Here is a 27,990-nt window from a genome sequence, read left to right as displayed (position 1 = left end):
AATGCCTGTTCTATGACTACACGGGTACGTGAGTGGGCATGGTTGTAGTCCTCCTCATGCTGGTCCTGTGGGTTCCGGAGTGGTGTAAGGAGCCATCTCTTCAGTGGATACCCGGCATCACCTGTATGTGGACAATAACGGATGTTTGTGGAATGACATTGCTACGTACGCACCCCCCCCCCCCCCTTCCTGCCAGGTCATTGCCGCATCACATACCCCACATTATCATGCTTGAAATGAGACTCACCGAGTAGCCAGGATCTGTTCCCTGCGTGTCGCTCCATGTAGCGTGGTATTGTAGAGTTCCTCAAGACCATAGAATCATGGGTTGATCCAGGAAATCGGGCACAACAATGTGTAATGATCCTGTTGGAGTCACACACCATTTGTACATTCAGAGAATGAAATTGTTTTCGGTTGCGGTACTGGGCCTCCATGGCATGTGGGACGACCGATTCCACATGGGTGCAGTCGATGGCACCAATGCAACCCGGTATGCCGCCAAGTGCATGGAATCCCACTTTTGTGTTCGTAATTTCCTGCTCCGAGCGTGGTAGAGAGATGTAGTCGTCTGCGTGCCTCAGGAGGGCATCGAGCATTTGCAATAGTGTCCGTGAGAACACTGGCTGTGAAATGCCATGCAACTGTCCGACTGTGTGCTGGTAGGTGCCTGTGGCCAGGAAGTGGAGTACAGACACCACCTTCAGTAGGGGTGGGATGGCGGTTGGGCTATCTATCATGCTGACAAGGTCAGCCTGTGTCATGTCCACAATGGCGGTTATGGTGTCCCGGTCCAAACGGTAGAGGGTGTGGATCTGCTCAGCAGTGAGGTTGAACGGATGTGCTCGGAGGCGTGGGATTGCGGGCTGCCTGCGTGGTGGTAGTGGCTGTGCTGGCGGCCCTTGCTGGCCCTGCCTTGCCCTCCTCCTCCTCCTGCGTCTCCTCTGTGCGGCCGGTTGTTGTAGTAGTTGGTGTTCGTCTTCTTCTTGAAGTTGGAGTACTTGCAGTGCTATCAGGTCCCCCAGGGCCAACATCGCTAGTCCTGCCGGTAGCATTTCGGAGTGGGTGTGGTTGTGGGAGGGGGTTGGGTGTGCAATTTATGTGTTTTCAGGCTGTATAGCCTCCACCTGTGGTGATTCATTCCACCTGTGCAAGCTGCAATCCCCTTTGGGCGAGCACGTCCCGCACACAACGCTGCAATTCGACGAATGGCATCTTGCTATTACAATCATGTATTTGTTCCCGATGGCAGTGTAATATTGGTTCATATGTTCATTCTGCTATGGTCCCATTGTTTCACATACTATCTTTGCAGTCGCGAACAGACTTGTGAAGGGTCAGTGGAATGTAGTACTCGATTAACGGTGGACCCTCATGCAACACTGTACCGAGGTTCACCGACGGGCGGGGCGTCCCATTTGTGAGTGAAGCCAGTTGCCATTTTCACACACTGCCGCACTAGATGGATGAATTTGTGATTTCAAGCGGTCACAGATGCCTTTTCGACGTGATGTTGCAAATGAGGAATTCGAAGGACGGCGCTTTCGGTTTTCAGCTAGCGGCGAGGAGATGCCCACAGGTCTGACTGCAAATATAACGTTCTATTGTTCAATGTCCTTGGGACAGGGGCCATGGCGAGAATGCAATGATTGATATGAATAGTATGGGATGCGCAATAGCGTAGTGGACGATGAGGCCGGGCGTTCCCAAATACATGTTACTTCACAACACTGGAATTACGGGCTGGAGCACAGTGGATTTTGCAGACTGCATAACGCACAGACTCAATGGAAATTTCACATGTTATGTGAGTATTAAATCAGGCGTTTTCATTACGGGATGAGGGAATGATGTATGGATGCATGGACAGATGATTTAATACAGAGTTTGCCATGTACAGGGCTTTTTGGAATCTATCCACCTCCCCTGCGCTATGTGATGCAGAGCTGCCATAGTGGAACCATCGTCTGTCTGCCCTTGTTGATCCCTCCCTGTCTCGACGCGCCTTCATACACTTGTGTCTATGCACGTTACTGATCCCATCTAATGGATTCTGTTTTAACAGACGCATGCACAAAAACACTCGTTTGTAATAGTGTTTTCACCTCGATATATATAGTTATGATTCGCAAGTGGTTTTTGGGTGGAAATAATCCTTTGGAGTGGGCTAGCATGCATATGGCTGTGGATTTAGTGTGATCATTGAAGTGAGTAATTCAAATGAAGTTCTGATGCCCATACTATTCTTTTTCATTTCATTTGGGTGACAGGTATCTCCTCCCCTTTTGCCACTGCCATCTGTATGCCACTCCTGCAGATGGATTTTACTCCAGACACCTGCTGCTTCGTGTTAATCAGTGGAGCACCATTACGATCTTATGGGACGATCGCCAATGGGCCACATGCCCTTACGCAGTACTAGTGGCTAGGAGCAACATTTCGGCCTTTCAGCTGGACTAGTGCCTACCTAATGGGACGGCCCTGCGGTTCTAGGCGCTTCCATGTTGCCTTTTTGAACGTGAATGTAGCCCCTGTGTACCATGAAGGAACAGGGCGTCACACAAGAAGAAGCTGGTCATTTATTGCGGATGCAGCCCACAATGATGAAATATATTTTGGAGTTCATGACCTAATGGCTGTATGGGCTTGGTGATTTTGTTGTGCATTAAATTTCTATTCTGATATGAACCGTGTAGCGTTCTTCTTTGCAAGTGATGTAGCATATTCCTATTTGTGGAGCGATGTATTGTGAGGAGATCTGCATTGGGTTCCAGCTTCGGAGTATAGTTGCGTGGTACTGTACTGGGCGCGTTTGCCTACGAAGCCCAGTGAGGTCAGGGATAGGGGCTGCCATTATGACTGTTATAATGATGTCATGCTCAGGGGCGGGGGATTAGCTTTTGTGTAACAGATGCCGGTCAGCCAGGTGGATTGGTGGAATGATGTGATTATCAGAATATGGCTGGTCACAGGTGCCTGTGTTTGCGTGCGTTTCTTGGAGGGAGACTGAGGTCATGTCCATTTTAATGGCTTCTGTATTCGTGCCATCTGTGCCCTGCAGCTCCCATTGGCCCCTCTTGAGATGAGCCTGGCTGCTCAGTCACTCTGCCAACTTGTGTGGTACATGCTTATGCTGATGGTTGGTTTGTTTACTAGCAGGAGTACAGGGCTGGTGCAGTCTCACTCAGGATACTGCTTTGAATGTTGCCTTACACTGGTGTCAGTCGATGGGGGGGCCTGTTTTTGTTTGTCTCATTTTTCTGTTCATGTTGCTGGACTTGACCCTTCACATGCCTGTGCTGCATCAGTGCGGCAATGGTGCCATGGCAAATATGGATGGCCACTCACAAGGCACTTGGAGCCCCTAGATTAATTTGTTCGTTGGCAGGCATGGATGACTTGTACATTTCACTGGTTGCATTGTGTGACTTCATTGCACCTACGAGGAGTTGTACAATGTGGCCAGGGAGTGGTGTACAGGCACTCAGTAGGGCCGTTTACGGTTGGTTCGCGATGCCGCACTTCTCACCATGGCGGAATGGTACTCTCCGCCATGCTTGATGGCGTTAGGTGCATGTCCGCTAGGGTCAGAATTTGCGTACCGTTGCGCCATGGTGGTAATTACGGTTTGGCATGGCGCGCGTGCGCGTACTTGGTGCAGTTAGCGTTGGCGTTCACTACGGTGTCGCTAATGGTATCGTACTTTACGGTGACGGGTCATGATCGCACCGAGCGCTATTCGATGGCGGTATTGCATTTCCGCCATCGTTGTTCGATTTCCGCCAGGGTCGTAATGAGGGCCAAGGACTCCCAACGCTTGAGTGTGCGGTAAAAATCTGAAGATGGCTTCCAGAGGCGGGGCTTAGGGAGAGGGAGCTGGGGGCAGTATGACCCAGAGACCAGTGATTGGTTACTACTGAGAAAGACAGATCAGAAATGAAACTGATACTGATTTTTTCTTTACTGAGGTTTCCCGGCCTGACGACGGGGAATATTCATGAGCATGTGAATCCATGCCAGACCCCATGCTGGAGAATTATATTTTATTTGACATTCATAAAGTGTGGCAAAGCCCCTTGACCAAGAATGCAATTGACAAGGTGAAGGAGCCAAGAACTGTATTGGACCTTAGTTGCAAACCCGGATTTCGTCGTTTCTTTTTTGTTTGACACTGAATCTAACCCAAAGCCTGGGGAAGGGGAGTACACCGAGGTTATAAAGAAAGACTGTGAACACCGTATTAATGAAGTTGATGATGTTATTGTGTATTGCCATGTGTTTTATGTATAAGTGTGAGGGCCAGATATCCTTTGTTAAGAGTGTTTCCTTCAGTTTATGATAGGCAGGGAAATCATCATCAGATCAGGGATAGTGAGGCGCTTATTGAAATGTATACTTTAATAAAATGGTATATTTTGGGAAATCATACAAAAGTTATCTGCCTCACATTTCTAACCATTACATGTACCACGGTAGTCGGCTGCAGGCCTTCCAAAAGGGCACTGCCACCACCCAGATGGGAGAGAACAAAGGCTTGAACAGCAGATCTGAATTTGTTTTCTGGGATGAAGGACCTGATGTTCTGTAGGAGAGAAAGTTGGTACCAAGCTGTTTGTGTCTTCCTTGGTATGTGCTATTTGTTTGAAGGAGAGGTGCCTGTAAATATCGATCCAAAAGGACTTGTGAAGCCCTCAAAGTTAATAGCAGAGTGCCAAGTCTGGATGTCACAGTGTTCGGTGATGTTAGTCAACAGAAGGAAGGAATTCAGTCTTGGAGTGGTTGAATTTCACAGGTGAAGCCCTCAAGGTTAATAGCAGAGAGCCAGGCCTGGGTGTCACAGTTTTCAGTGTTGTTGGTCAACAGCAGGAAGGAATTCAGTCTTGGAGTGGTTGAGTTTCAGATAAGCACTGGGCATCCACGACTGGATCAATGTGAAGCAGGCCTTGAGTCTATGGATGTCTTCAATGGAGGATATCTTGAGGTATGATATGATATGATATGGCATTTATATCGCGCCTATACACAAGTGTTTCAAGGCGCGATGAGGCAAGGGAGGCGGAACAGAGGGAAGACAGCCAATGATCTTTCTAGGCCAGGTGACATTGAATTCGCTCAAGTGCAGGGGGGAAAGGAGGGGTGCAGTGCATACGACAACATTAAAATAATTAAGAAAGATAATAAATATAATAAATAATAAATAAAAAGTGTGGCCAGCTGGTGGTAAGAGCAGGGTTAAGCACAGACATCAGATGTCAGGTGCTGGTAAGAGGCTGTAGGGATACAGCACAGTCCCAAAGTGCAGAGTGTTGCCAGGGAGGCAGTGCAGGTGTGCAACTGGCGGGGAGGGGACCTAGGCCCGAGCTGCATGTCATCTGCATCTTGGTGGATGTGTATGTTGTGCGGAGCGAGAAAGGTTCAGAGCAATTCCATATAAAGACTGAAGATCATGGGGAGAGGATGGATCCTTGCAGGACTCCACAGGTGATGGGTGGAGTTGTTGATCTGGAGGAATCCATTTGTATGAACTGGTGGTGATTAGCAAGGTAGGATTTGAACCAGATGAAGTTGTCCCTGGTTCCCATGCAGCGATGTAGATTGTCGGTGAGTGTCTGGAGGTCTACTGTGCCGAATGCTGCTGAGAGGTCAAGTAGAAAAAGGAGGCAAGGATGGCCATCATTGAGAATTTTAAGGGCATCAGTGATGCCCTGGATGGTAACCGTTTCTGTACTGCATCTGGGTCCGAAGCCAGATTGGTAGGACTGAAGGAGGTTGTTGGCTTCAATGTGTTGGAGGAGTTGCATGGCTACTGCCTTCTCAAGGATCTTACCGAAGGGCAGTAGTTGCTGAGTTCGTCAGGATCCAGTGTTGGTTTCTTGAGAAGCAGGAGGATTTGTCCGGTCTTGAAGGTCATGGGGAAGGTGCCTTGAGTTAGGCGGCTGTTGATGATTGTCAGGTATGGGAGGAGTGCTTCAGTCAGAAGTGTCTAGGGTACGAAGGCAGGGAGGATGTTGTCCGCGTAAGATGTGGCATTGAGGAATACTAGGATGGCAATGAGGTCTTCCAAAGTGAGTGCCTTGAACGGTGTCCAGGTAGTTGTGGTTTTGCAAGATGGGATTTGTACTGTGATGTCAGTTAGGGCATTGGTGTCTATGTGTTGACAGATCATGCTCACCTTGTTGATGAAGGAGTGCAGTAAGGTTGCATCTGGCAGAGGGCTGATGCAGTGCTTGATGGCTTTGAAGAGGGCTCTGATTTCACTCTTGGCCTTGGCTATGGTGTTATCGTAGTAGTTGGCCTTGGCAGTGGTGATCAGCTGTGTACAGTATGGAGTTCCTTGAGCTGGGCGAGGTTGGGTGCGCTGCAGGACTTTTGACAAGTCTTTCCTTCTTTTCAGATGGTTCATTTGTTGAAGTTGACTTCTTGGGTGTACCAAAATGCAGAAGGTTTATGCTTGAGGGTGCCTTGTTTCACTGGGGCATTGCGGTTGATGTTTGTTGTGAGGGTGGTGCTGAGTTCTTGCAGAGGCGAGATCGTTTGGTGAGGACTTCTGTAAGAGCCTCCACTGGGAAGTACTTGAATTATATGAAGACTTGTTTGCTGGGTTTTCCAATAGGTTTGCTTGACTTGTGTGATGGGACTTATGCCAAAGGGGATTGCCAGATGGTCTGACCAGTAGACCTGTGATGGTGGGTGGGCAGAACAGTGATGATGAGGTTAAGGAAAGTACCTTTTGGTCAAGTTGGATCATTTGTGTGCTATATGAGGTTCAGAGTGTCGAGTAGACAGTGGAGGTCTTCCTTCTTTGACTTGGTTGCTGGGTTGCCAGGGATGTTGAAGTTGCAGAGAAAGATGTTGTTGGCATGTCTGTGAGACATGGTGGTGAGCAGTTCCGTGAAGTCTGATTGATTGTAAGAGAATGGTGATTGGCTGCCAGAACAGTTTACCACAGGAACATGATCCCTTTTAAGCAGGGAGGGGTTAAATGGCGTACTAAAACAAGCATTGGCAGAAGCAAAAAAATGTGTATTTGCCAATATGAACATTTTTTCAGCCATGCAAGCAACTTTCCAGATCGTAGGCAGAGGGACTGGCAAAGTGACATGACACCGTGGACAGTGAGGGGGACCATGGGAGCTCAGGGATGCTAGAGAGTTGTGGCCCTATGTTCTCCATGCCAGGAACGCCTTCCTGTGCCTGTTGCTAGTAACAGTTGAATTGGGAAAGCTGGTGGGCCAGGTGGTTCAAAAAAGAAGCTGTGGGACTATAATGGGCAACCCGGGCACAGTGCCCCTTTTCCTGCTGTGTTCAGTCAGAGGCAAGCATGGTATTGCTGCTAGCTCTCTTGTTTGGGCATTGTGCTTAAACTGCCCACTTAATGGCCATGCTGATTTTTACAGCAAGGGAAAAAAGCAAACACGGCGGGGACACAATAGTGGGACCGGAGCAGACAGGGAAGAGCAGGAAGGCTGAACCCTTCCCACTTTTTTCAACTTGAGAGGCTCATGCTCACTTCCTGCCGAACTGTTTGGGGACATAAAGGCATCTGCAGAGATGTTGCTGCGCTGTTCCTTTTAAATAAGGTCTATGTAATGCAAATGTGGGGGGTTTTGCTGAGCTAAATAAAAGTCAAAGCAAAATGGAACAACAGGGGGAAAAAATGTAAATAAAAAGAATTCAATTAATGGCATAGCACAGCATTTGTAAAGGTAACAGAAAATGGGAACAATGGAATGGAACAACATGATAATTTCAGAAAAGTGCAAATTGAGAATAAATGAAGGGAAAAGCAAAAACGGCCACAAAAGAGTTACAACAAAAAATAAGCAACAGAGAAAGAGAAAGCATGAAATAGATTAACAAAAAGAAAGCTACAGTATGGAAAAATAAGGGGGTTTTATGGAAAGAAACAAAACATAAGGGCAAGATGCTTGAAAAAAGAATGAATGAGAGAAAAAAGGAGTTAACATGTAGAACATGACAATCACGGGGAAAAGAATGACAAAATGGCCTTGACATTGAGGGTATTAATGCCAATGTATTAAGTAATAGAATAGCTCAAACTGAATGCAAACATTATAGGCCACCTTGGAGTTACATGACCATGTATATGGTCTTGAACAATATGTACCTCAAACTGTCCAGCAGCTGTGCAAAGTATTACATCTATGGCAAAAGAGTAACAATGAAGGACACAATGGGCGGTGGACAGCCTCAGTAGTAGACAAGAGGGTAATCAGAGATGAATCCCATGGCTAACCCAAAACGGATAGCCAGTAAAAAACTAAACACACTTATGTGACTGGCACTCTGTTCTCACTTTCCCCCCTAAAGGTTTGACTACTCCTCTAGGCCACAATAAAAGACATTTCCCAAGAATACAAAAGAACAAATCACTTAAAATTGATAACGTTATTTCTGATGGATTAAATGTTTCTCCCTCTGTTTTTTCATCTCTTTAAATAACACCAAGAGCAGACTGGATTCAGAAATCATTAAACATCCCCAAAGGCACACGGTGACTACAGCATTGTGTCGTCATGCTATATGGTCGGTTTGGAGATAAGGTGAAAGGAAAAGGAGGATTAGACACTAGAAGGGAGAACTGAGTGGGGAAAAACACTTGAGATGAAGGGAAGGGAAGGTGGTTGTGGAAATATAGATGTATGTTTTTAACTGTGAATATTGGGAATGACTGCATGAGAATTAGCAATTTCATCACATTGTCCAAAGCTCACATTAATATGGATCAGCAATGCTTCCATACTTTAGGTTTAACCTATTTTGTAACCTTTACAGAGCTTTAAAGGAATAGTACAAATGTCACAAATTGTCCTTCAGCGCCGATAAATTGACTGTCAGCATCGATCACGGCTTTTGGTGTTGAGCCCGAAGGCTTCCCTGACGCCGCTGGCATCAGCACTGGGGCTTGGCGTGGGGTCAGTTGTACTGAGCACTGCTGTTGCCTCAGATGCCTGACATTTCTAGCATCTGGGCTTTGAAATCTTCCCACTCTTGCCGAGTGGTCAGCCCAGCCGATGGCTTACTTCCTTCCATCGAAGATTTGGAATCTCAACAGTGGCTTCACTTTTTCTCTGCTTTGTCTTCTGCCAATGCTTTTCTTTCTCTTTTTTGGGGGTAGGCCCTTCAGTCTCGGCCTCAGAGGACCGGGCGGTCGACCACACTGGAGATTTTGAAGGCGGTTGGCCAAAGACAAGGTTGGCAGTCCATTCGCGCACCAATATCGGGTTTATTTTAGTGCACCACGCACACCCCTTCCTGTCGTGACCCGTGCCGAGGCACCAGAGGCATATCTCATGCAAGTCAGTAACCGACATTTTGGAGTGGCAGTCAGAACTCCAGGATTCAGGTTTCAACCGAGGTACGAACATCTCGCAGTCGAATGAAAAATAGAATTCTGATGAAAAATTGAGTCAAAGACTTGATCACTGTGTTCCTAAAGCAGTGTTTTGAGCGCACGGAAAAAAGGAACTGAGGTAGGGGGCCTCGTGATGTGGTATATGGGATACATTACTCACCGTAATCGTATTTCTGATGCTTGTATCTGCTTAGATTCACATGCTGTGCATAGGCCGACATCTAGTGGAAGCTGCAGAGTATTACAGTTTGTTTTTCGAAACTCGAAAATGGGCGTGGACACAGGGCGTGCCAGTAATACTATCCCTAGTGTGACGTCCACTGTACCCATGATCCCTCACGCGTCTAGGACCATCAGATTATATTTTTTCTGACATGGGGTAGCATGAGGAGTAGCGCGAGTACAGATAATCCAAGCAGATAGATAGAAAGATAAGATTACAAGCATCCATGCGCCTTCTCTCAGAGTGGAGGAAGGGTGGGTTGCATGTGAATCTAAGCAGATAGAAGCATCAGAAATACGATTACGGTGAGTAATGTATCCCTTCTCAGGCTTGTGGAATCTGCTTAGATCACATGCTGTGCATATATTAGCAAGCAGTGTTAGAAGAAGGAGGTGGGATGTGAGAAGGGTCATGAGCAAATAAATGTCTTAGAACCGCTTGTCCCACTTTAGTATCTGTCTTGGAATGGGTGTCAATGTAGTAGTGCTGAGTAAAAGTGTGAATAGAGCTCCAAGTAGTTGCTTTGCAAATGGTGTCAAGGGGTACATTTGCAATGAAAGCCAGAGTGGCCCCAATGCCTCTTGTAGAGTAGGCTCTTGGCGTGAAAGGCAGAGTTATTTCAGAAAGGGAGTAACACAGCTGGATACAGTTAACAATCCACTTAGAGATGCGATTTCCCTCTCTGCCTGTAGCTACGGAGACAAACAGCTGGTCTCTTTTCCTTAGCGGTCTGGTCTTGTTTACATAGTAGAGGACTGCCCTACGCACATCTAGGGTGTGTAGTTTCACCTCAGCCGAGCTTTGTGGGTCTTGGAAGAAAGCCGGAAGCTCGATGGACTGGTTCATGTGGAATTTAGAAATAAACTTAGGTGAGAACCTAGGGTGTGTAAGTAAAACCAATTTATCTTCATTAACTGTAAAGAATGGATCCTGCACTGACAGAGCCTGAATTTCACGGACCCTTCTTATAGATGTAATTGCTACTAAAAGGCTGTCTTATAAGTCAGGTGTTTGAGACTGCTTTTATGCATGGGCTCGAATGGGGGGCCCTTGAGTTTAAATAGCACCACGTTAAGGTCCCATCCTGGTGGTGGGTTTGAAATAGGAGGGTGAAGTCTCTTTACTCCTTCCATGAAAGCTTTTACCATTGGTATATTCCACCACAACACTTTGTTACGGGAGGTGGTGTATGCTGACAGCGCGGCGGGTGTACCTTCAGTAAGTTAAATACCACTCCTGCATCCAGCAGGTGGAGCATGTATGTGACAATTGTGGAAGGAGTGCAATCAACCAGGTTGATTTGCTTATTCTGGCACCAGATAACAAATCTTTTCCATTTGTCAAAGTAGCAGTGCCTCGTGTTTGGCTTCCTAGATTCTTTTAGGATGTCCTTACATCGCTGCAGTAATTTGAGATGTCCGAACTCTATGACCTCAGGAGCCATGCTGCCAGGTTCATTGAGTTGGGTTGAGGATGCACTGTTTGACCTTGGTGCTGGGACACTAGGTTGTACCAGGCCGGGAGCTTAATGGGTTTGCACACCGCTAGTCTGCGTAAGTGTGGGAACCACGGCTGTCTCACCCACATGGGAGCAACTAGGACGAGCGTCATCGATTCTCTGTTCATCTTGTTGACCACCTTCCTGATGAGAGGTGTTGGTGGAAAAGCGAACGCAAACATCCCTGACCAGTTCATCCACAGGGCGTTCCCCTGGGTGTCTGGCTGGGGGAACCTGGACGCAAATCCTGGGCACTGTCTGGTTTCGCTTGTGGCGAATAGGTCTATAGTGGGGAAACCCCACTGAGAGAAGATATCTTCTACGATTTCTCTGTGTAGACCCCATTCGTGTTCCTCTGGGAGGGGATCTCTGCTCAAAGCATCCGCCAGATAATTGAGATCCCCTGGAACATGTTGAGATGACATGAAGATGTTCCGTCTGAGTGCCCATATCCACATTTTCTGGGCAACCTTGGACAGATTTGGCGAACGAGCCCCTCCTTGCTTATTCAGGTAAAACATGGCTGTGGTGCTGTCCGTTCGCATCTGCACTGATAGATTCAACAGGTAGGGCTCGAACGCTTGAAGCGCTCTGAATACTGGCAGAAGCTCTAGCAGGTTGATATGATTCTTGGCCACAGAGTGAGACCAGAGACCCTGAGCTGTGTGGTGGAGATGGTGAGCCCCCCACCCTGTCAGGCATGCATCGGTTGTGACTACTGCCTGTATCTTGGGATCATAAAAGGGTTTCCCCTTGGACAGATTTTCTCTTGTCCACCAGTGAAGGCTTTGAACAAGTGTTGGCGAAACGACCACTAGATCGTCCCACTGACCACTTGCCTGAGACCACTGTTTCGCCAACCATTCCTGCATGGGACGCAGGCGCAGGTGCGCGTGGCCGACCAGGTAAATACATGACGCCATCATGCCCAGCAAATGCATTGCTTTGCGTACCGTTATCTGGCGACCGGTTTGAATTTGCAGCAGTATATTCCGAATTCTTTCCTCTGATGGAAAGGTTAACCCCTCTTGCGTGTCTAGGATAGCTCCTAGGAACTGTTTGGAGGTGCTTGGCACCAGACTTGACTTTTTCTCTTTTATTGAGAAACCTAATTCGAAGAGGAGGTTGATCGTTCTTTGAATGTTTGTTGTGCAAATTACTGGGGTCTCCCCCGTGATGAGCCAGTCGGAGAGGTAAGGGTACACCGGGATTGCCTCCCTGCGTAGGTGGTGCTGCCTCCACCGCCAGTACCTTAGTACTGGCGGTGGAGGAACCACACATACGGCCCTTGGAGCCGAAGCTATCCCGAAGGGCAGTACCTTGAACTGGTAGTGCCTACTGTCCACCTTGAAGCGCAAGTACTTTCTGTGCGCTGGGAACATGGAAATATGAAAATAGGCATCTTTCATGTCCAATGTTGCCATGTAATCCCCCTTTTTTAGGAGGGGGATTACCTCTTGGTGAGTAGTCTTGGGGCTTGACATACTTGTTTGCAGGCTGTAAATCCAATACCGGGCACATTGTCAAATCTTTTTTTGGCACAAGGAAGTAAGTTGAATAGATACCCTTGTTTACCTGGTGTCCCGGGACGAGTTCTATCGCGTCTTTTGCTAGAAGATTGACGATCTCCTCGAGCAGGATCTTCTGGCGGTCCAAAGAATGTATTTTTTGTCGTGGAGGGTGGTTCCGGGGACGCTCTAACAGTTCGATGCAGTATCCTGCGGACACTGTGGACAGCACCCATCTGTCTGATGTGATCCCTTCCCAAGCTTGGGTGATGTTGGAAATGCGTCCCCCTACTGGGGATGCGTGAGAAGGGACCCTGAATGGAGCGTCACTGTTTCGGTGAAGGCGTGCCGCCGCCTCTACTGGGGCTACCTCTATCTTTACCACGTCCTCTCTTATTACCCCTGGCATAACCTTGGGTAGATTGCTGGTTGTTATTGTTCCATGGTGTACCCTGCCCCTGGGAATAGTTTGATACTCTCTGGGAATTTTGTCCGCGTGGGCGATGAAAATTGCCATTCCCTCTTTGGTTTGGGGGTTTATTGGTTAGTTGGCCTAGGGATTTGAGTGTCTCATACTCGTCCTTGGCATTTTTCAGCGCGTCCTTGACCGCCTATCCAAACAATAGATCCAGCTCCACCGGTTTATCTATTAATGATGCTTGGGTTTTGGGTTTGAACCCAGATTGCCGCAACCAAGCATGCCTTTTGATAACAGTATTTTCTGCTATCAATCTGCCGGCGTTATCCGCGGCATCAAAGGTTGCTTTTAAAATGCAACCGGATACGGCTCTTCCCTCCGCCGAAACTCGTGCCAATTGGCTTTTTAAGGGTTCTGGGGCAGAATCTATGAGTGCCGCAACTTCTTCCCACTGGTGGCAGTTGTAACTCGCCAGCAGGGTGGTGGAGTTGGCAATCCTTGCCTGGTAGGCGGAAGTGGAGGCTACCTTCCTGCCCAAGCCATAAATCTTCTTGCTCTACTTGTCGGGAGGAGCTTCGGACGATGACAAGGGTGTTCCCGCCCTCTTACGGGTGTTTGTAACTATCAGGGAATCCGGTTTCAGATGCCCCCTTATGTACAGTGGGTCTGATTGGGCTGCCCTGAAAAGCTTCTCAATTCTGGGGTTTACTGCCCTAGTGAGATTGGGATTAACAAGGGAAGGGTCTATTCTTCTTTGGATTGACTTAAGGATTGGCATGGCCTGGGCAACAGGTCTTCTTTCTCCCACTAACTCCTTGGCAAAGTCCCTCTCTTCTTGAGCACCTTGGGTGTCAATGTGGAAGTGTTCTGCCGCTCTGGAGAGAACTTCATTCAAGAGAGGCTGGTTGTCGACAGTGGAGTCGGTAACCGGGGGTTCTTTATCTACCGGGCAATCTACCCTGTAGATTTCTGGGTCATCCTCCTCCTCCTCTTGGACCTCATCATCCCCATAGTAGCCCGTCCCAGTTTGTTCTTCCAACATGCCCAAATCTGGATACTCACAAAAAGATGGATCTCCCTGGTATTGAGAATAGGGCTGTATACAGAAGGGGTCTGAAGACTGTGTTGGTGCTTCAACCCGAGACTTTTTAATTGGGGGGTATTGGATCCTTAGAGCCTGAGGGTGCTGACCCGTCGGGGGTATAAGAGAGAAAGTGTTCAGGGTTCTTGGCGTAGAAATCTGCCAATGATGACATCCTTGACATGACTCTGTCTATGTCATCACTAGACCATGCTCTTGAACTGGGAATGACTCTTTCTTGGAGGGCTTTCCCTGTTTTATCTTGACTAGACCTACTGGTTTGGGGTCTTTGGGATAACCGAAGACTGAGACTTGTCCGTCTGTGTATGTGGAGTAGAATGTTTTTGAGGTGTGGAAGGAGGCTGGGACTGCTTCCTCTGTTGTTGTCCCCCTTCCCCGTGGGTGGAAGAGTGTTTACCCTGTTTTTTCGCCCCTTCAGAGCCTTTCGACGCCTGGCGCCGAGGTTCGGGGGTAGTGTCCCTATCTCTCGAGCGTGGAGGTTGGGACTTGGGGACAGCCGTTACGCAGCCTGCTGACACCGACTCCTGGAGTGCGGTCTGAGGATAGAGGTCAGCTTCGTCTTCCGACGATCGAACCTCCGTTACCTTGGGGAGCGAGGCACTCTTAGCAACATTGGATGGTTGCCTGGAGTCATGCGGCGATCTAGATTGAGAACGCCCAGAGGACACTGATTCGGTCCGTTCTATATGTGCCTCTTTCCGAGTACTCGACGTGCGCGTCGAGTCTCGGTTGGACTTCATGTGTTTTGTGGAAGTACTGTGGGTAGCGCTTGTGTCACCAGGGGTTTTCCCCATAGCTGCCTTGCCGGACGACCTTCCGAGGTCGGGGACTTGCGCTTGGCTGTCTCTTGATGCCACATTGCCCTCGCCGTCCGAAAGCATGGCGTTGCTGCTATCGCTGAAGGTGCCCTCGGCTGCCATGGCCTCTTGACGCCTGGCGTGGTGGGCCCAACGCTTGATCGAATGGTCCTTTAGTGTTTTCGGTTTGAACCTACTACACGCTCTGCAGTTCACCTCGGGCTGGTCCCTCGGCAAGTAGAGATTGCACGTGGCGTGTCTGTCAACCCAAGGGTACTTGCGGTTGCACTTGGGGCAAAATTGGAAAGGGGTACCCTCCATACGCACCTTGTGGCAGCGGGCTAATTAGTGTAGGAATATATAAGAATGTACCTATATACCTATATATGTAGAGTATGTCCACCCCCCACTCTCCCTACTTGCAGGGCCGAGGCCAGAGGCCTTCCGAGGCCCAAATCCTTCACGCAGCTCTCGACTGTCGATTCTTTCTCTGAGCCGGCGTTGAGTGTGGAAGTTCGGTGACTCGACGTTGGGGTGGAGAAATGGGGAAACATAACAATATTTTTGCAAAAGTATGGCTAAGGCCAGGGAACTCTGCGGAATGCTTCCGACCAGTATGACGGAAAAAAACAATCTGAGGGTCCTAGACGCGTGAGGGATCATGGGTACAGTGGACGTCACACTAGGGATAGTATTACTGGCACGTCCTGCGTCGACGCCCATTTTCGAGTTTCGAAAACCAAACTGTAATACTCTGCAGCTTCCACTAGATGTTATGCACAGCATGTGATCTAAGCAGATTCCACAAGCCTCAGAAATATATATATATATATATGACGCCCGACATCCCGTCCGGAGCCGACGATCGAGCACCGAGCAAGACGGATCGCCGACCGAGTCAAGGTCCACAATGCCCCCTGTTAAAGCTATTCCGAGCAGCAGAGCTGGATGAGGATATCTGTGAGATGTGGAATCTGCGGGAGAAAGGCAAACCTTTGAAAAAGAATTTATGAGACTATTATTAACAAGACTCCTCCTTCTGGAATTCCAAAAACCTATTGCTCAGACTTGGGCCACTTATATTTAAATCTGTTTCAGAATGCGTATACTCCTTGGCAAGAAAATGGACTGCATAAGCTTTCTATGAGCCTCCAAGCGATCTATCAACAATTATCCCTAGCACTGCTTTCTAAAGTGGCTTTGTGACGTAAATAAAATAAATATACAGTAGTGAAAAAACTTGTCAGTGGAATTATCAGTGCTAAAAGAACTGCTAGGATAGGAATGAGGGGAACAGGAATATAATCAAAACTTTGAATGTGAACATTCTGTGCGTCTAGGTCAAACAATAGTTTATCTATCTTGTTCATTGTAACCTACTTGCCAACATTCTGTAGGATTTTTCAAGTTTCAAAAATAATACTTTGCATAACAAATCACAGGAAAATACAAAACATACATTGTTGGCACCACTGCAACATTCTAAAATACACAACCCATCAAACAGCACAACATGGAAAGATGTTCAAACGTTTAAAATGTATAATTCAGAATGATAAATTAACACCAAATTCAATGACCTAACTTCACAGAAGGTAATCACACAGAGCTGGTAGGCAACGTTTGCCACTGTTCTGTAGCAGCAGCATGAGCAATACATATTTATTCCTGCAATGCAAGTTGCACATTGAACGACATGGAGACTGATACCCTCCTCAGTCTGATAGGCAGATGGTGGTACGCTGTGCAAATTGCCTTCACTGGTGGCTCACCTGCGGCCTGTGCCGGCCACAGTGGAGGGCAGAGTCATATAGCTGTCCGGTCACTGGATTGGTCGGAGCTCATCACTCAAAGTAATCAGTTACCTGCCCACCACAAAGACAGACAGACTAATTCATTGCATGCTTTGTCCTGGGCCAGTCTCAAGCAGCCTGCCTTAGAGTCACATAAATGACCTGCCCCTGTAAAAAGCAGTAGGATCTGTCACCCAAATCTGTAGGCGTTAGGACTGCTTACAAACATGTAGCCTGCTGCCTAAATCAGTAGGGTTGGCAAGTATGTTGTAAAGGTAAAAAATGGTGTACCTGTCTCTTCGGCCAGCAGGCTTTCAGGACAGCTTGCGTTCGGAAAAACACAAGCAGTTTGATGTCCTTGTCAGAGAGATGAAAAGCCTGTTCCAGTATTTGCAATACATCAATGCGAGGCTTCACTGGCAAGGAATCATCTCCGCAAAATGGCCGCAACCACTCCAAGAGATCGTCAGAGGACACCAGACGTTCACTGAAATTCATGTAGAAAGCCGTTAGGGTTACCAAGCTCAATAAAGCGAAATCAAGAAAAATCTAACCCAATCAATAGTTGTCAAATCACACTATGGCATGCACAACTGGGGCAAGATGGACTCTAATGCCAATGTATAATAAAACAATTTACTAGTACAATATTTATCATGCATCATTTCTGAAAAGTGCTATATTTGGAGAACTGCATAACACATTAACTTCTGATCTATGGATCGTGTTTTGTTTGCTTCCTCAAAACAGCCCAGGTTCATTTTTTGCACAGCCACATTGAGAAACAAGAAATTCAAGTAGTTTAAACTCATTTAAATACTAAGTTTTTAACATCAATAATGTCATCCAAACAGCGGAAAGGTTAGATATTTTTACAGTTTGCACGCAGGTCAATTAGTAATACCGTCAAGTATGCAACACACAACTCAAGACAACAGTAGTTTGTGTTTTTCCATAACAATCTTATCCTTTTCATCGGTAAAGGGATATTGGAATGTAGAGGAAGCGGCATAAGGCTAGGGGGGAAGCAGCAAAAACACAAGGATGGAGAATGCATAGAGCACTTGCCGGAGCAAACGGGTAAGGCAAGGCTATGGGGAGAAGCACAGGGAGGAAAAGTGAGTGAGTGGAATCAAAGCCTCATATGACGAAGGACTGTTATTGATACACTAGTGAAGGCAAGCACATAAGTGAGGAAAAAGGAGAAGAAAAAGCAGAAAGGGTAAAGGCAAAAAAAGAAGGGGGAAGGAGGAGGAGGAAAGACAGGAAAAGTGGAGGCAGTAAGTGCGTGTGCCATAAATCAGAGTACGATCAACGTAAGGTGGACACAGCAGATAAGTGTTTTAAGGACACAGATTTAATAGGGATCATTATAGAAGTGGGCAAACTAAGGAAAATACAAGAACAGGACAATAAAGTGCCTGGGTTTAATAGCCTAAATCTGGTGAACTCATCCCTAGATATAGCCTTCAGTCACAGTCACGGGGGTGAGTCTTAGCTGTTCGTTCTGTTGATTCATCCCTCATGCTTCGCGTCCTAGACTCCTGAGGGAACTTTCACCTGCAGGCTAGGCCTAGACAGCAGCACAGGTTAGGGATGACTAATACCAGGATAAGCCCCCAAAGCTTCCTCGAAGAACCTAAACACCTGCGCTTCCTTTCCTACTTGTGGCCTCATGAGGCCTCTCCAACCCCCCTCGTCTTGAGATCCTTGCTGTAGTCCTGAAAACCCTGTTCTTGTATGCCACCTCAATGAGTCAACCGTGTTGTGCCTACACCTATCCTTCCAGCACCTTTTGTCCTCTTCTCTCTTTTCCCTCTTCTCTGTCATTCAGATCCGGACACTTCACCATATGCTTTTACCTCGATCAGTCGTGCACTCAACCTCTAAGTCCTAGGATTTGTGGGGAACTAGGAGATTCAGTGAGGTTGGGGAGTGCAGTATAGTGGGGGGTGTATGAAGGTTTAGTGAGGTTAAAGAGAATCGTTGGGAGGGCAGGAAAACCAGTGGAATGCATGAAAAAGTATGTGCAGTCGGGGCTGGAGAAAGAACAGCAGGGCAACTGTTCCACTTCACAGACAGCTTCATGTTGTTAGGTGGTTAGAGAGACACAAACAAAAGCACCTATTTAACTGATGCCGTGGGTGGATCTCTCCTCCTCTCCCTGTACACGAATGAATGAATGCAGCCAGGAGGGCCTCCTGCTCAATGCCACTGAAAAATTAATTTTGCCAGTGGATGTCTCTCTCTTGCCCAGGGATATTCATTAATTCATGTGTGCAGCACGTCTCTCCTAAGTACATGGGGCCATTAATGAATTGATGTCGGTGTGACCATTCACCACTGCAGACATTGGGTCTCTCCACACCACCCAAAAGTTATTAACAAATTCCTGAGGAGCCAGGATTTATCCTCACTGCACAAGGAAATTAATGAAGTAATGAGACTAGCTGTCTTCTTGCTGCTTGGAGCCTGTGGGCTGTCAACCTCTTTTCATCACCAAAGGTATCAAATAATTAATGTGGGCAGCTATGTCCACACTTCTCAGAGACATTCACGAAACTTACATCCATGGTGGTCTCTTTCAGACATTAAAGCCCATTGATTGATGTAATTAGGTAGATATGTCCCTGCCCCCTAGCTATATAAATATTTCTGTGGAAAATGCGCCTCTCCCTCATAACTTGAGCCTTTGAAAATGTCAGTTAGTGGTGGACCTTTCCTTGCCACCTGGGGTCCAAACAAATAATGCTGTTTGGGGGTATGTCGCTGATCCTGTCCATAAATGAATTGACATGGCTGGTGTGTGTCTCTACTCGTCTCAATGGTATTAAATAATGCAGCCAGGTCTTGCGCTGCCACATAATGTCATTAATGTGGATGGTGGGTGTCACCCAGACGATGAATACATTCCAAGGATTTTCAGGTGCCTTCACCCTCCCATGCCATGGGGTCAATAAATGAGGTGACCTTCAGCATTACAGGGATATTACTTGACGTGGCTGAAGACACGCTGACAATCAATGAACAAATGGGGCCGTCACAATTTGGGACAACAAGACACTTAAAGACAATGAAAAATTGAAAATGAACATCTTACAGGAAGAGATGGAGCTCTGCCTCTAGGAACTAAGGGCTATCTTCTACAACACCCAGGAGGAATAACAACTCCTGTTCCCCTTACAGCTTAGTGTCACGAAGGAACAAACTACTTATCTCTCGGAAATGTTCTTTCTGATGGATATTCCACCTACAGATTCCTCATCATACATATTCACTCCAGTGCCAGCTACCTTCGGAAAAGATTTTGTAACCAGGGGGCAGAGTGCTATACTTCCCGGCGCAATGCACGCCCCACATGAGGTTGGGGCCAATATATATGGAGCCACCGCGCCCCATAGCCTCAGTTCTAACTTTTTCCCTAACACTCAGCAGCTAAGGGAATGCAGAACAAATAAGGTATGAGAGCTATGAGTCAAGAGGCACAAGTTAAGAGGGCAATGATGAATCTGTGGGAGGAACATCCATCAGAAAGAACAATACAGAGATGTAAGCAATTTGCTCTGGTAATGGATTTGTTAGCCCCATAGATTTCTAATTTTGGATAGGCACCAACAGCAGTACAAGAATTTGGTGGAGGGAAGACAGCTAGAAACACTCCTGTGAGACAGGCATGGTATCAAGAGACACAGACTCAAAAGCAACAGTTTGAAAAAACCTTTATTGAAGAACTTTGTTGGGTTGGTGTAATGCCTAACTGGCCCTAACTCTAAGGGGGCTGTTGCCTCAACTGATGTTTTCTAAGGGCAGTCAATGTCCGTAAGTCCAAAACCAAAATCTATGCCGCAACCTATGCTTGCCCTCACTCTTAGACAAAATGTGTTCTAGGGTCTTTTAAAGAAAAAATGGTGACTCAAAAGAAATGTAAATCACTATTGGTTTCAGGTGGCCTTACCATCAGCTGTAGGTCTGCCAGTTTAAAAAAAAAGATAGTTCAACACAAACAGGTTTGCCCTTCCATGTAGGACTCTTGCAGCGAATAAAAATCACAAAGCCTTTGGGTCGCCTGGGGTTCCTTTCCCTAAGCGCCACAATGACCCAGGGCTGCTCTTTGCTTTATAAATGCTAATAAATAAATAAATTACTCCTTCCCGAGTTCTGCCAGTTTAAAAAAAAAGATCAACAGGGTTGCCCTTGGTACCTTCCACATAGAGCTTCTGCAGCAAATACAGTTGACAAAGTGTTTGGGTCGCCTGAGCTTCCCTTCCCCAAGCTTTACTCCTCCCAGTTGCAAACAAAAAAAAAAAAAGCAGTTCTGGTTAGACCTTCAGGGTTCCCTTCCCCAAGGCCTCGCCTACAAAAGTTCAATGCGTCTGTACGGGCATCTCAGGGTTCCCTTCCCCAAGCTTAAACCCCTCTGATCTCAAACAATAGTTCACACAGTTCCTTCCATGGGGCAGTGTCAGAAACTATCGAAAACGCTGGGATTTTGCTCCACCCTTGCGTGACCACTCTGACTTCTAACCCCTCTTCTCACTTTGTATCTCTTCTTCTGTCTTGTTTCACTTCTTTCCACTTTGTAGTGCAGTCCTGCACCTTCTTTCTCTTTACCATGCTTCTTGCACACTCCTCTTGCTTTATTGTGCCCTTAGCACACGCTTTCTACTTTGCCGTGTAGCCTTGCACCACTCTTTCCACTTTGCCCATAGAATGAAACAAACTAGAACAAGCCTTATATCATGCAGCTACTGTCAACTGATGTGTTCCTGGGCTTTTGCCGGGGTGCAAAGCCCACTCACTGGTTCATCTTGCATGTGAGCACTCCAGCCCTTTAGTGAGGAATATGTAACTATGGTCAGTAGGGTGCCTATTTTGCTGAAGCAATGCCCATTACAACACGTTGTCCTGCAGAGCCCACCACAGGAGATCTCAAGATAACCTCTCTGAAACTGACATGTCACCCTGGAAGGAGAAAACCACAGACATCAAAGGAGCCACTGGAGCAACCTCATACATAATCGGACCTCCAGCACCACCAGGATACAGGAGGCCAGGCGGAGGCTGGGAAAAGCCTCTTGGACTAAAGACATGGGTCACATGGAGGTTGTTCTGCCACCCGATCCTCGGAAGGGAAGTCCCTACCCAGCCAGGTGATTAAGAATGAGCGCCAATGAACTGTAGAAACTGAGATGGCAACACATGGAACCTCTTGAAGTTCAGGGAGAAGCCCAAACTGTGCAAATGGCTGCATGTGTGGTACAAATGTGCCGACTTCTGGTCTAGGGAGTGAGCTCAGATGAACCATTCATTCAGTTAGGGGAAGACATACATGCTTTCTCTTCTGAGGTGAGCCGTTACCACCATCAGCATCTTGGTGAATACCTTGGCGCTGAAGAATGTTCAAATGGCAGGTCCCTGAAGTGCCAGGGGGAGGTTCATACTACAAATCTCAAGTAAATCCTGTGCTTGAGATGGATACACACATGGAAGTAGGCATTCCGGAGATCCAGGGAAATCAACCAGTCTTGAAATTCGAGGGCCTGCAGGATCTGAGCCAAAGTGACCACCTTGAACTTGTCCGTGTGCAGGTATACAGTCATAGTCTCAGATTCAGGATGGGATGTAGTCCCCCATTCTTATTCAGCACCAGAAAGTAAAAACAAAATAGTACCAACCCTTGCCTCGTCCTGAAGGGGGCACCAGTTTTATGGCACCCTTTGTTAGAAGCTGACGTGCCACCTCCAGTAAAAGCTGGGCCAGAGGCAATGAGGGGATTAAGGGTGTTGATTAAAAGAGAGGCAGTGACCCCGAGTTACGACCTGCAAGCCCCTAGTGTTGGAAGTGGTTCAACGCTACTCCTCGACAAACAGGGTAATTTCTCCCCTCAGTGGGGTTAAATAATTGACTGTCTCTTCATAGAGCGTTTGCCTCTGGAGCCGTTGTAGGAACGGTCTGTAATAACACCTCCACGACCTCTGCCCTGGTGAGGGAAGGGGTACAGCACTGCTGCTGCTTGCCGGAGGGCACCTTGCCCCAACAAGGTTGGGCAAAGAAGGAGAAGGGTCGTAAACCCGACTCCTCAGGGCTGACCTGGAAGGCTGCTGGACGTACAAGCTTAAGGACTTGACCTTGGCTTTCTACGCCTGACATTTCTAGAGTGTCTCATCCGCTTTAGCCCCAAAGAGGTTGTATCCATCAAAGGGCATATCTAGCAGCTTTGCCTTAACATTTGGAGCAGAACCTGAGGTTCTTATCTATAATTGTCTCCCCTGCAGAGGCCCCATGCCCAAGGCATGTGCCACGCAATCGTCCGTGTCCAGGACAAACTGTAAAATCTGACATTATATCATTCAAAGATGGCCGCCACCCTGTGAGGTTGCATAACCTCTGCGGTCCGCTCGCGTAGGAAAACTAAAGGTTGAAATCAGTGACTTTCAAGCAAAATTATCCCCAATCTGCCACCGATAAAGACAGGAGAAGCAGACCGAACAGTGGAACGTATCAGGACCGAAATTGGCGCAGGACCGATCCCTGTACGCAGTAGACAAAAGGGAAGAAACGAGAAGCCCGGTACAGCCCAGAACGAAAGCCCGATTGGAAGCAGCAAACTAAAGGGAGCCTCCCCCATCTCAAAGAACGGCATCAGGGCGAGTGCAGCGCTGCAGACCGCAGTGGAGCTTCCCAGACACCAGGCACCCGAAGCGAGGACAAGCTGCAACGCCGGTCCCAACATCAGGACTTGGAGCAGAGGGAGGAGGATGGGGGAATGACAGGAGCGGAGCCAGCAGAAGCACCAACACTGGGGCCCAGGGCAGCACCTCCCCCCAGCAAACAAGATTGCGGATCCCTGCCTCAGAGGAAGTGAGTCCCACGGAATTGCCCCCCCGACGAGCCACCCAGAGTCGGAGCACCCGCAATGGACGGGGGAGACGCTTTATATCCCGTGTCCCTGCCACTGCGGTCCTGCACCCACCCGTAAAGAAGAACAGCGCAACAAACAACCGAGCGCCCCCCCGAGGAACCCTACTTCTAATAAGGGAATGGTATAAGTAACTGGGACAACACATTTTGGCTCTGATACACAGGCGCTACGTCATTAGAGAAGGAAGGGTGAAAGCACACAAGCTCCCCAGATTAAAGATACCGCCACTGAATCCAGCCCCAGCGGAGCACATGGGAACCCATGCTTAGTGGTTTAAGCAGGCGGATAGAATCAGAGGAATGGGCGTAAAAGGAGAATACCGGAAACTCCTGAGATGCAAGAGGGGCGACAAGGGGGGCTGACACCAACACAACAGGACCAACAGTGGGCACAGGGAAAAGAGTCAGCAAGTCCATGAAGTAGTGCATCCCCCCTCCGATAGCACGTGAAGTCATTATTGCGAAACTAGGGGCCCCACATCAACCTACCAGGCCTTCTGAATACCACCATAGAAGAGTACACCAAGCTCCACAGTGGCCCAAGCCGGATCCCCAAGGAGACCCACACTATGAGCGAACGCTAGACAGCGCCTCAAACAACAGCAACCTTACAAGACCCAACCCCACACCTAACTCAAGCCAGGAAGAAAGGGACCGTAACTAACACCTACCAATGGACATCCATCCAGGCTCCCCCACCGACCAAAGACCCTGAGCTGAAGACACAGATGCCAGGGATCAAGAACACTCTGCTGTGAGCTAAGACCTCAACCAAATCACGTGCAGGGCAACTGGAGCACTGCTGGAGACAGCATCGATCAGAAGCACACCACAGTGAGGAAACCACCAGACAAGAACCCAGCAGAGAAAATATGGCAGTAGGCACGAATGTCACTCAACAAAGAAGAACTGCAAGAGTGCCTGAAAAGCATGGAATCCAGAATGATGGACTCCCTCCAAACTCAATTGAGCATTATAAGAGAAAACTGGAGGTCCTCCCTGCAAGAGGTAAAGAAAGACATTACAGAACTGGGGGACAGGGTGGACACCACAGAGGCAGGCCTCTCGGAGGTCACTGAAGAGACAAAACAAAACAGCATCCTTCTGGAACAGATCGCCAGAGCGACTCACAACTTAGAACTACAGGCAGAAGACCTGGAAAACAGATCTCGAAGATCTAACATCAGGGTCAAAGCCCTGTGAGAAACGATCGAGGACAAGGATCTGAGAGAAACAATGCAACACTGCTTCAGCAGCCTTCTCACAGGCACACAACCGGAATAGGTACTCATCGACAGGGTGCATAGAGTGGGACCCAAGAAAGGAGACCCTGGAGCAAGACCGAGAGACGTCCTACTGCCAATGACCTTGTATGTATTGAAAGAAGAGATCCTACGAGCAGCCAGGAAGCAGCAAACTGTCACCATTAACGGAACACGAGTCCAGCTATACCAATATCTAGCCCTCTCTACTCTTCAAATGAGGAGGCTGATGCAAAAGGGCACCAAAGCAATGTCAGCCAAAGGAATTTCTTACAGATGGGCGTACCCCTTCGGTCTGACATTCATGTGGGAAGGCAAGCATCAGAGAATCTCCACATGAGAGGAGGGCATAGACTTACTGCAGATAGAGGAGGAGGTGCACACCCGCATGCACAGTGGGGACTCTCGCAACCAGAACGGGGAAACGTCCAAACAATGGGAATGGTCGGCGGTCCCCAAAAGGAGGCAAGGCAGAGAAACCAACCTGAAGGGACCCACATCGAAATGAGAACCGGAGGTGAAACACCACAAAAGACAATAGATGATTGAAATTAACAAAGAGACCCATTTGAGAGATCAAGAGATGAAGATGGCCATCCCGAGCGACGGAGCGGGGTGAGACGGATATACCGGAATCGAACTTCAGGACATACACATGTCCTGGCAGGGAAGAACTTGTAACACCTATGGGGCTCAACGCCCCAGGAGGAATCCGGGGGAGGTAGTAAGATACCTCGGTCCAACGAAACAGGGAAAGAACAAGGGAGTGTGGGGTTTGAGAGGAGAGAGTGGAAGGGTGGGAGGGTTGATGTTAAGGTAAAGTTAAAGGGGAAGACGGGTACAGTTCATGTTCAGTTAATAGGGAAAGTTTTACGGTATGATCCACTAAGCGGAAGGAAGGGTGGAAATGGCGGCGGGGGGATCCATTGTGCACACCCATGGAAACACTGACAAGGGAGGAAGGACTGATTTGAAAATCATAACCCTGAATGTACATGGTCTGAACTCCCCTATGTGAGACACTCTATTCTAACGAGGTTAGTAGACCACCAGGCATCGATAGTGTTTTTACTAGAAACCCACCTACTCCCGGTAGATGAAAAATGAATGGCCCACAAATCATTCCCTAAACAATACTACGCCTCTGGGGGAAAAAGACCAAAGGAGTAGCTATCCTGGTGGGGGCTAATGTTCCACTTAAGAAGCGGGCCTTATACAGAGATGAAGAGGGCAAATACCTGTTGCTCAAAGCTACGCTAGACGATCAGGTATATACTTTAATCACGATCTATGCCCCAAATGAGAAACAGGACCTATCCATGGGGGAAATTTTGCAGAAGCTAGGGGGATTGTGTGAAGGCCAAATACTGATTGGTGCAGACTTTAACTGCGTGATGACCCGTTTCTTGACAAAACATTGCCTCCCACAGCCGCGGATGGCAGAAACAGACAAGCCCTGGGTAAACTCTTTAGAGAACTGGGAGTGATCAAAAAATGGCAGTTCATCCACGAGCAGGTAAAAGAGTTCACCCACTACTCTGCAGCCCACAGGGGATACTCCGGAATCAACATGATCTTGATCTCGGCCACTCTGATCCCCCTAGTAGAAGAGGTACAAATCAGGGTCAGGTATCTCTCTGATCACTCTCCAGTCATAGTGAAGTTGATGACGGCAAACTACACGACCGCACCCAGTAAACAATGGTGACTGAACAAAATTATACTGAGAGACATTGTACTCAGGTCACATATGGAGGAAGTAATAAATAACTACTTCCAAGAAAATGACAATAGGGAGACGGATTGGGGAGTGATTTGGGATGCGGGGAAAGCGGTGGTCCGGGGGAAGTTCATATCCCAAGGGACAGCATACATGCGGGAAAGACAGCTTCTTAAGGGAAAACTTGAAGCTGAACTACGGCAGGCGGAAACACAACACAAAGCCTTGCAATACCCAAAAAGCGCTAAGAGTGTTCCGCAGAGCTAGAACCCAATTGGAAACCCACGTAGCAGACCGCAATGCACAATCCATGCTGTACACTAAAGAGACATATTACGTTCAGGTAGGGAATGCCAATAGACATCTGTCGGCTAAACTACGTAAACAAAGGACCCGCAACTACATAGCGTGACTTAAGAGTCAAAAAGGGGTACTACATACCGATGAAGAGGAGAAACTAGATATAATGGAAAAGTTCCACCACAAGCTACTAAAAAAAGAAAACCTCCCTCCCCAAGCACAAATAGACTACATGTCAACATTTGCTCTACCCCGAATCACGGAAGAAGACAACATCGACCTGCAAGCCCCCATAACAGCACAAGAAATAAGTGATGCCATAACACACCTAACCCCTTATAAGACCCTGGGACCGGACGGGCTGGGGAGCGGTTATTATAAAACGTTCAGAAACCTATTACTGGGACGTCTGACTAAACTTTTTAACCACATTAGGGAGAAGGGTACAGTTACACCTGACATGGGGAGATTGACCACAGTCCTAAAATGGAAACCAGGTAAAGATCCCACAGACTGCACTAGTTACCGCCTGATAGCACTACTCAATAGTGACACCAAACTATACGCCCAAATCCTGGCAACAAGATTGATGAAAGTATGACCCAAAATAATTCACGAAGACCAAGCAGTCTTTATAGTGGGAAGACATACACAAGATAATATGAGGCGGTCGGTGAACACCATAGATTTAGGAATCAGGACAGGGCAAAAATTCTCCATAGCTGCTTTAGACATACGCCAGGCCTTCCATAGCCTAGAATGGACATACCTGAGATTGGTCTTGAAGAAATTTGGCTGCGACCCCACCTTTACCAGAATGATGTTAGCAAACTTTGAGCTCCCTTCTACAACCTTTACGGTCAATGGCAAAGCTACAGCCGAAATAAAAATTCAGAGGGGCACACAGCAGGGATGCCCACTATCGCCCCTAATATTTGCAATGGCGATGGAGCCCATAGCCAAAATTATACGACAAGACCAGGGGGTAATAGGGGTTAAAGGGGGTGGGGCAACACAGAAAATGCAACTATATGCTGATGATATCCTATTGTTCCTCAGAAACAGCAACAGC

At 47.7% G+C, this 27,990-nt stretch overlaps 1 protein-coding gene across 3 annotated transcripts in view; it reads right to left on the bottom strand.

The window, feature by feature from the left end:
• NBAS (NBAS subunit of NRZ tethering complex) overlaps positions 1 to 27,990 on the bottom strand; it is a 3,456,930-nt gene that overhangs the window by 438,229 nt on the left and 2,990,711 nt on the right. For all 3 annotated transcript variants that reach the window (XM_069605942.1, XM_069605943.1, XM_069605944.1), the window contains one exon: positions 17,007 to 17,202. In XM_069605942.1, coding sequence (XP_069462043.1) covers positions 17,007 to 17,202 — 196 coding nt within the window. The remainder of the gene's footprint in view (positions 1 to 17,006; positions 17,203 to 27,990) is intronic.

The sequence above is a fragment of the Ambystoma mexicanum genome, chromosome 4p (genome assembly GCF_040938575.1).
Source record: "Ambystoma mexicanum isolate Mex_15411 chromosome 4p, UKY_AmexF1_1, whole genome shotgun sequence".
Taxonomy (NCBI): domain Eukaryota; kingdom Metazoa; phylum Chordata; class Amphibia; order Caudata; family Ambystomatidae; genus Ambystoma; species Ambystoma mexicanum.
Note: the sequence above shows the minus strand (reverse complement) of the source record. Positions and strands in the feature narration are given on the sequence as shown.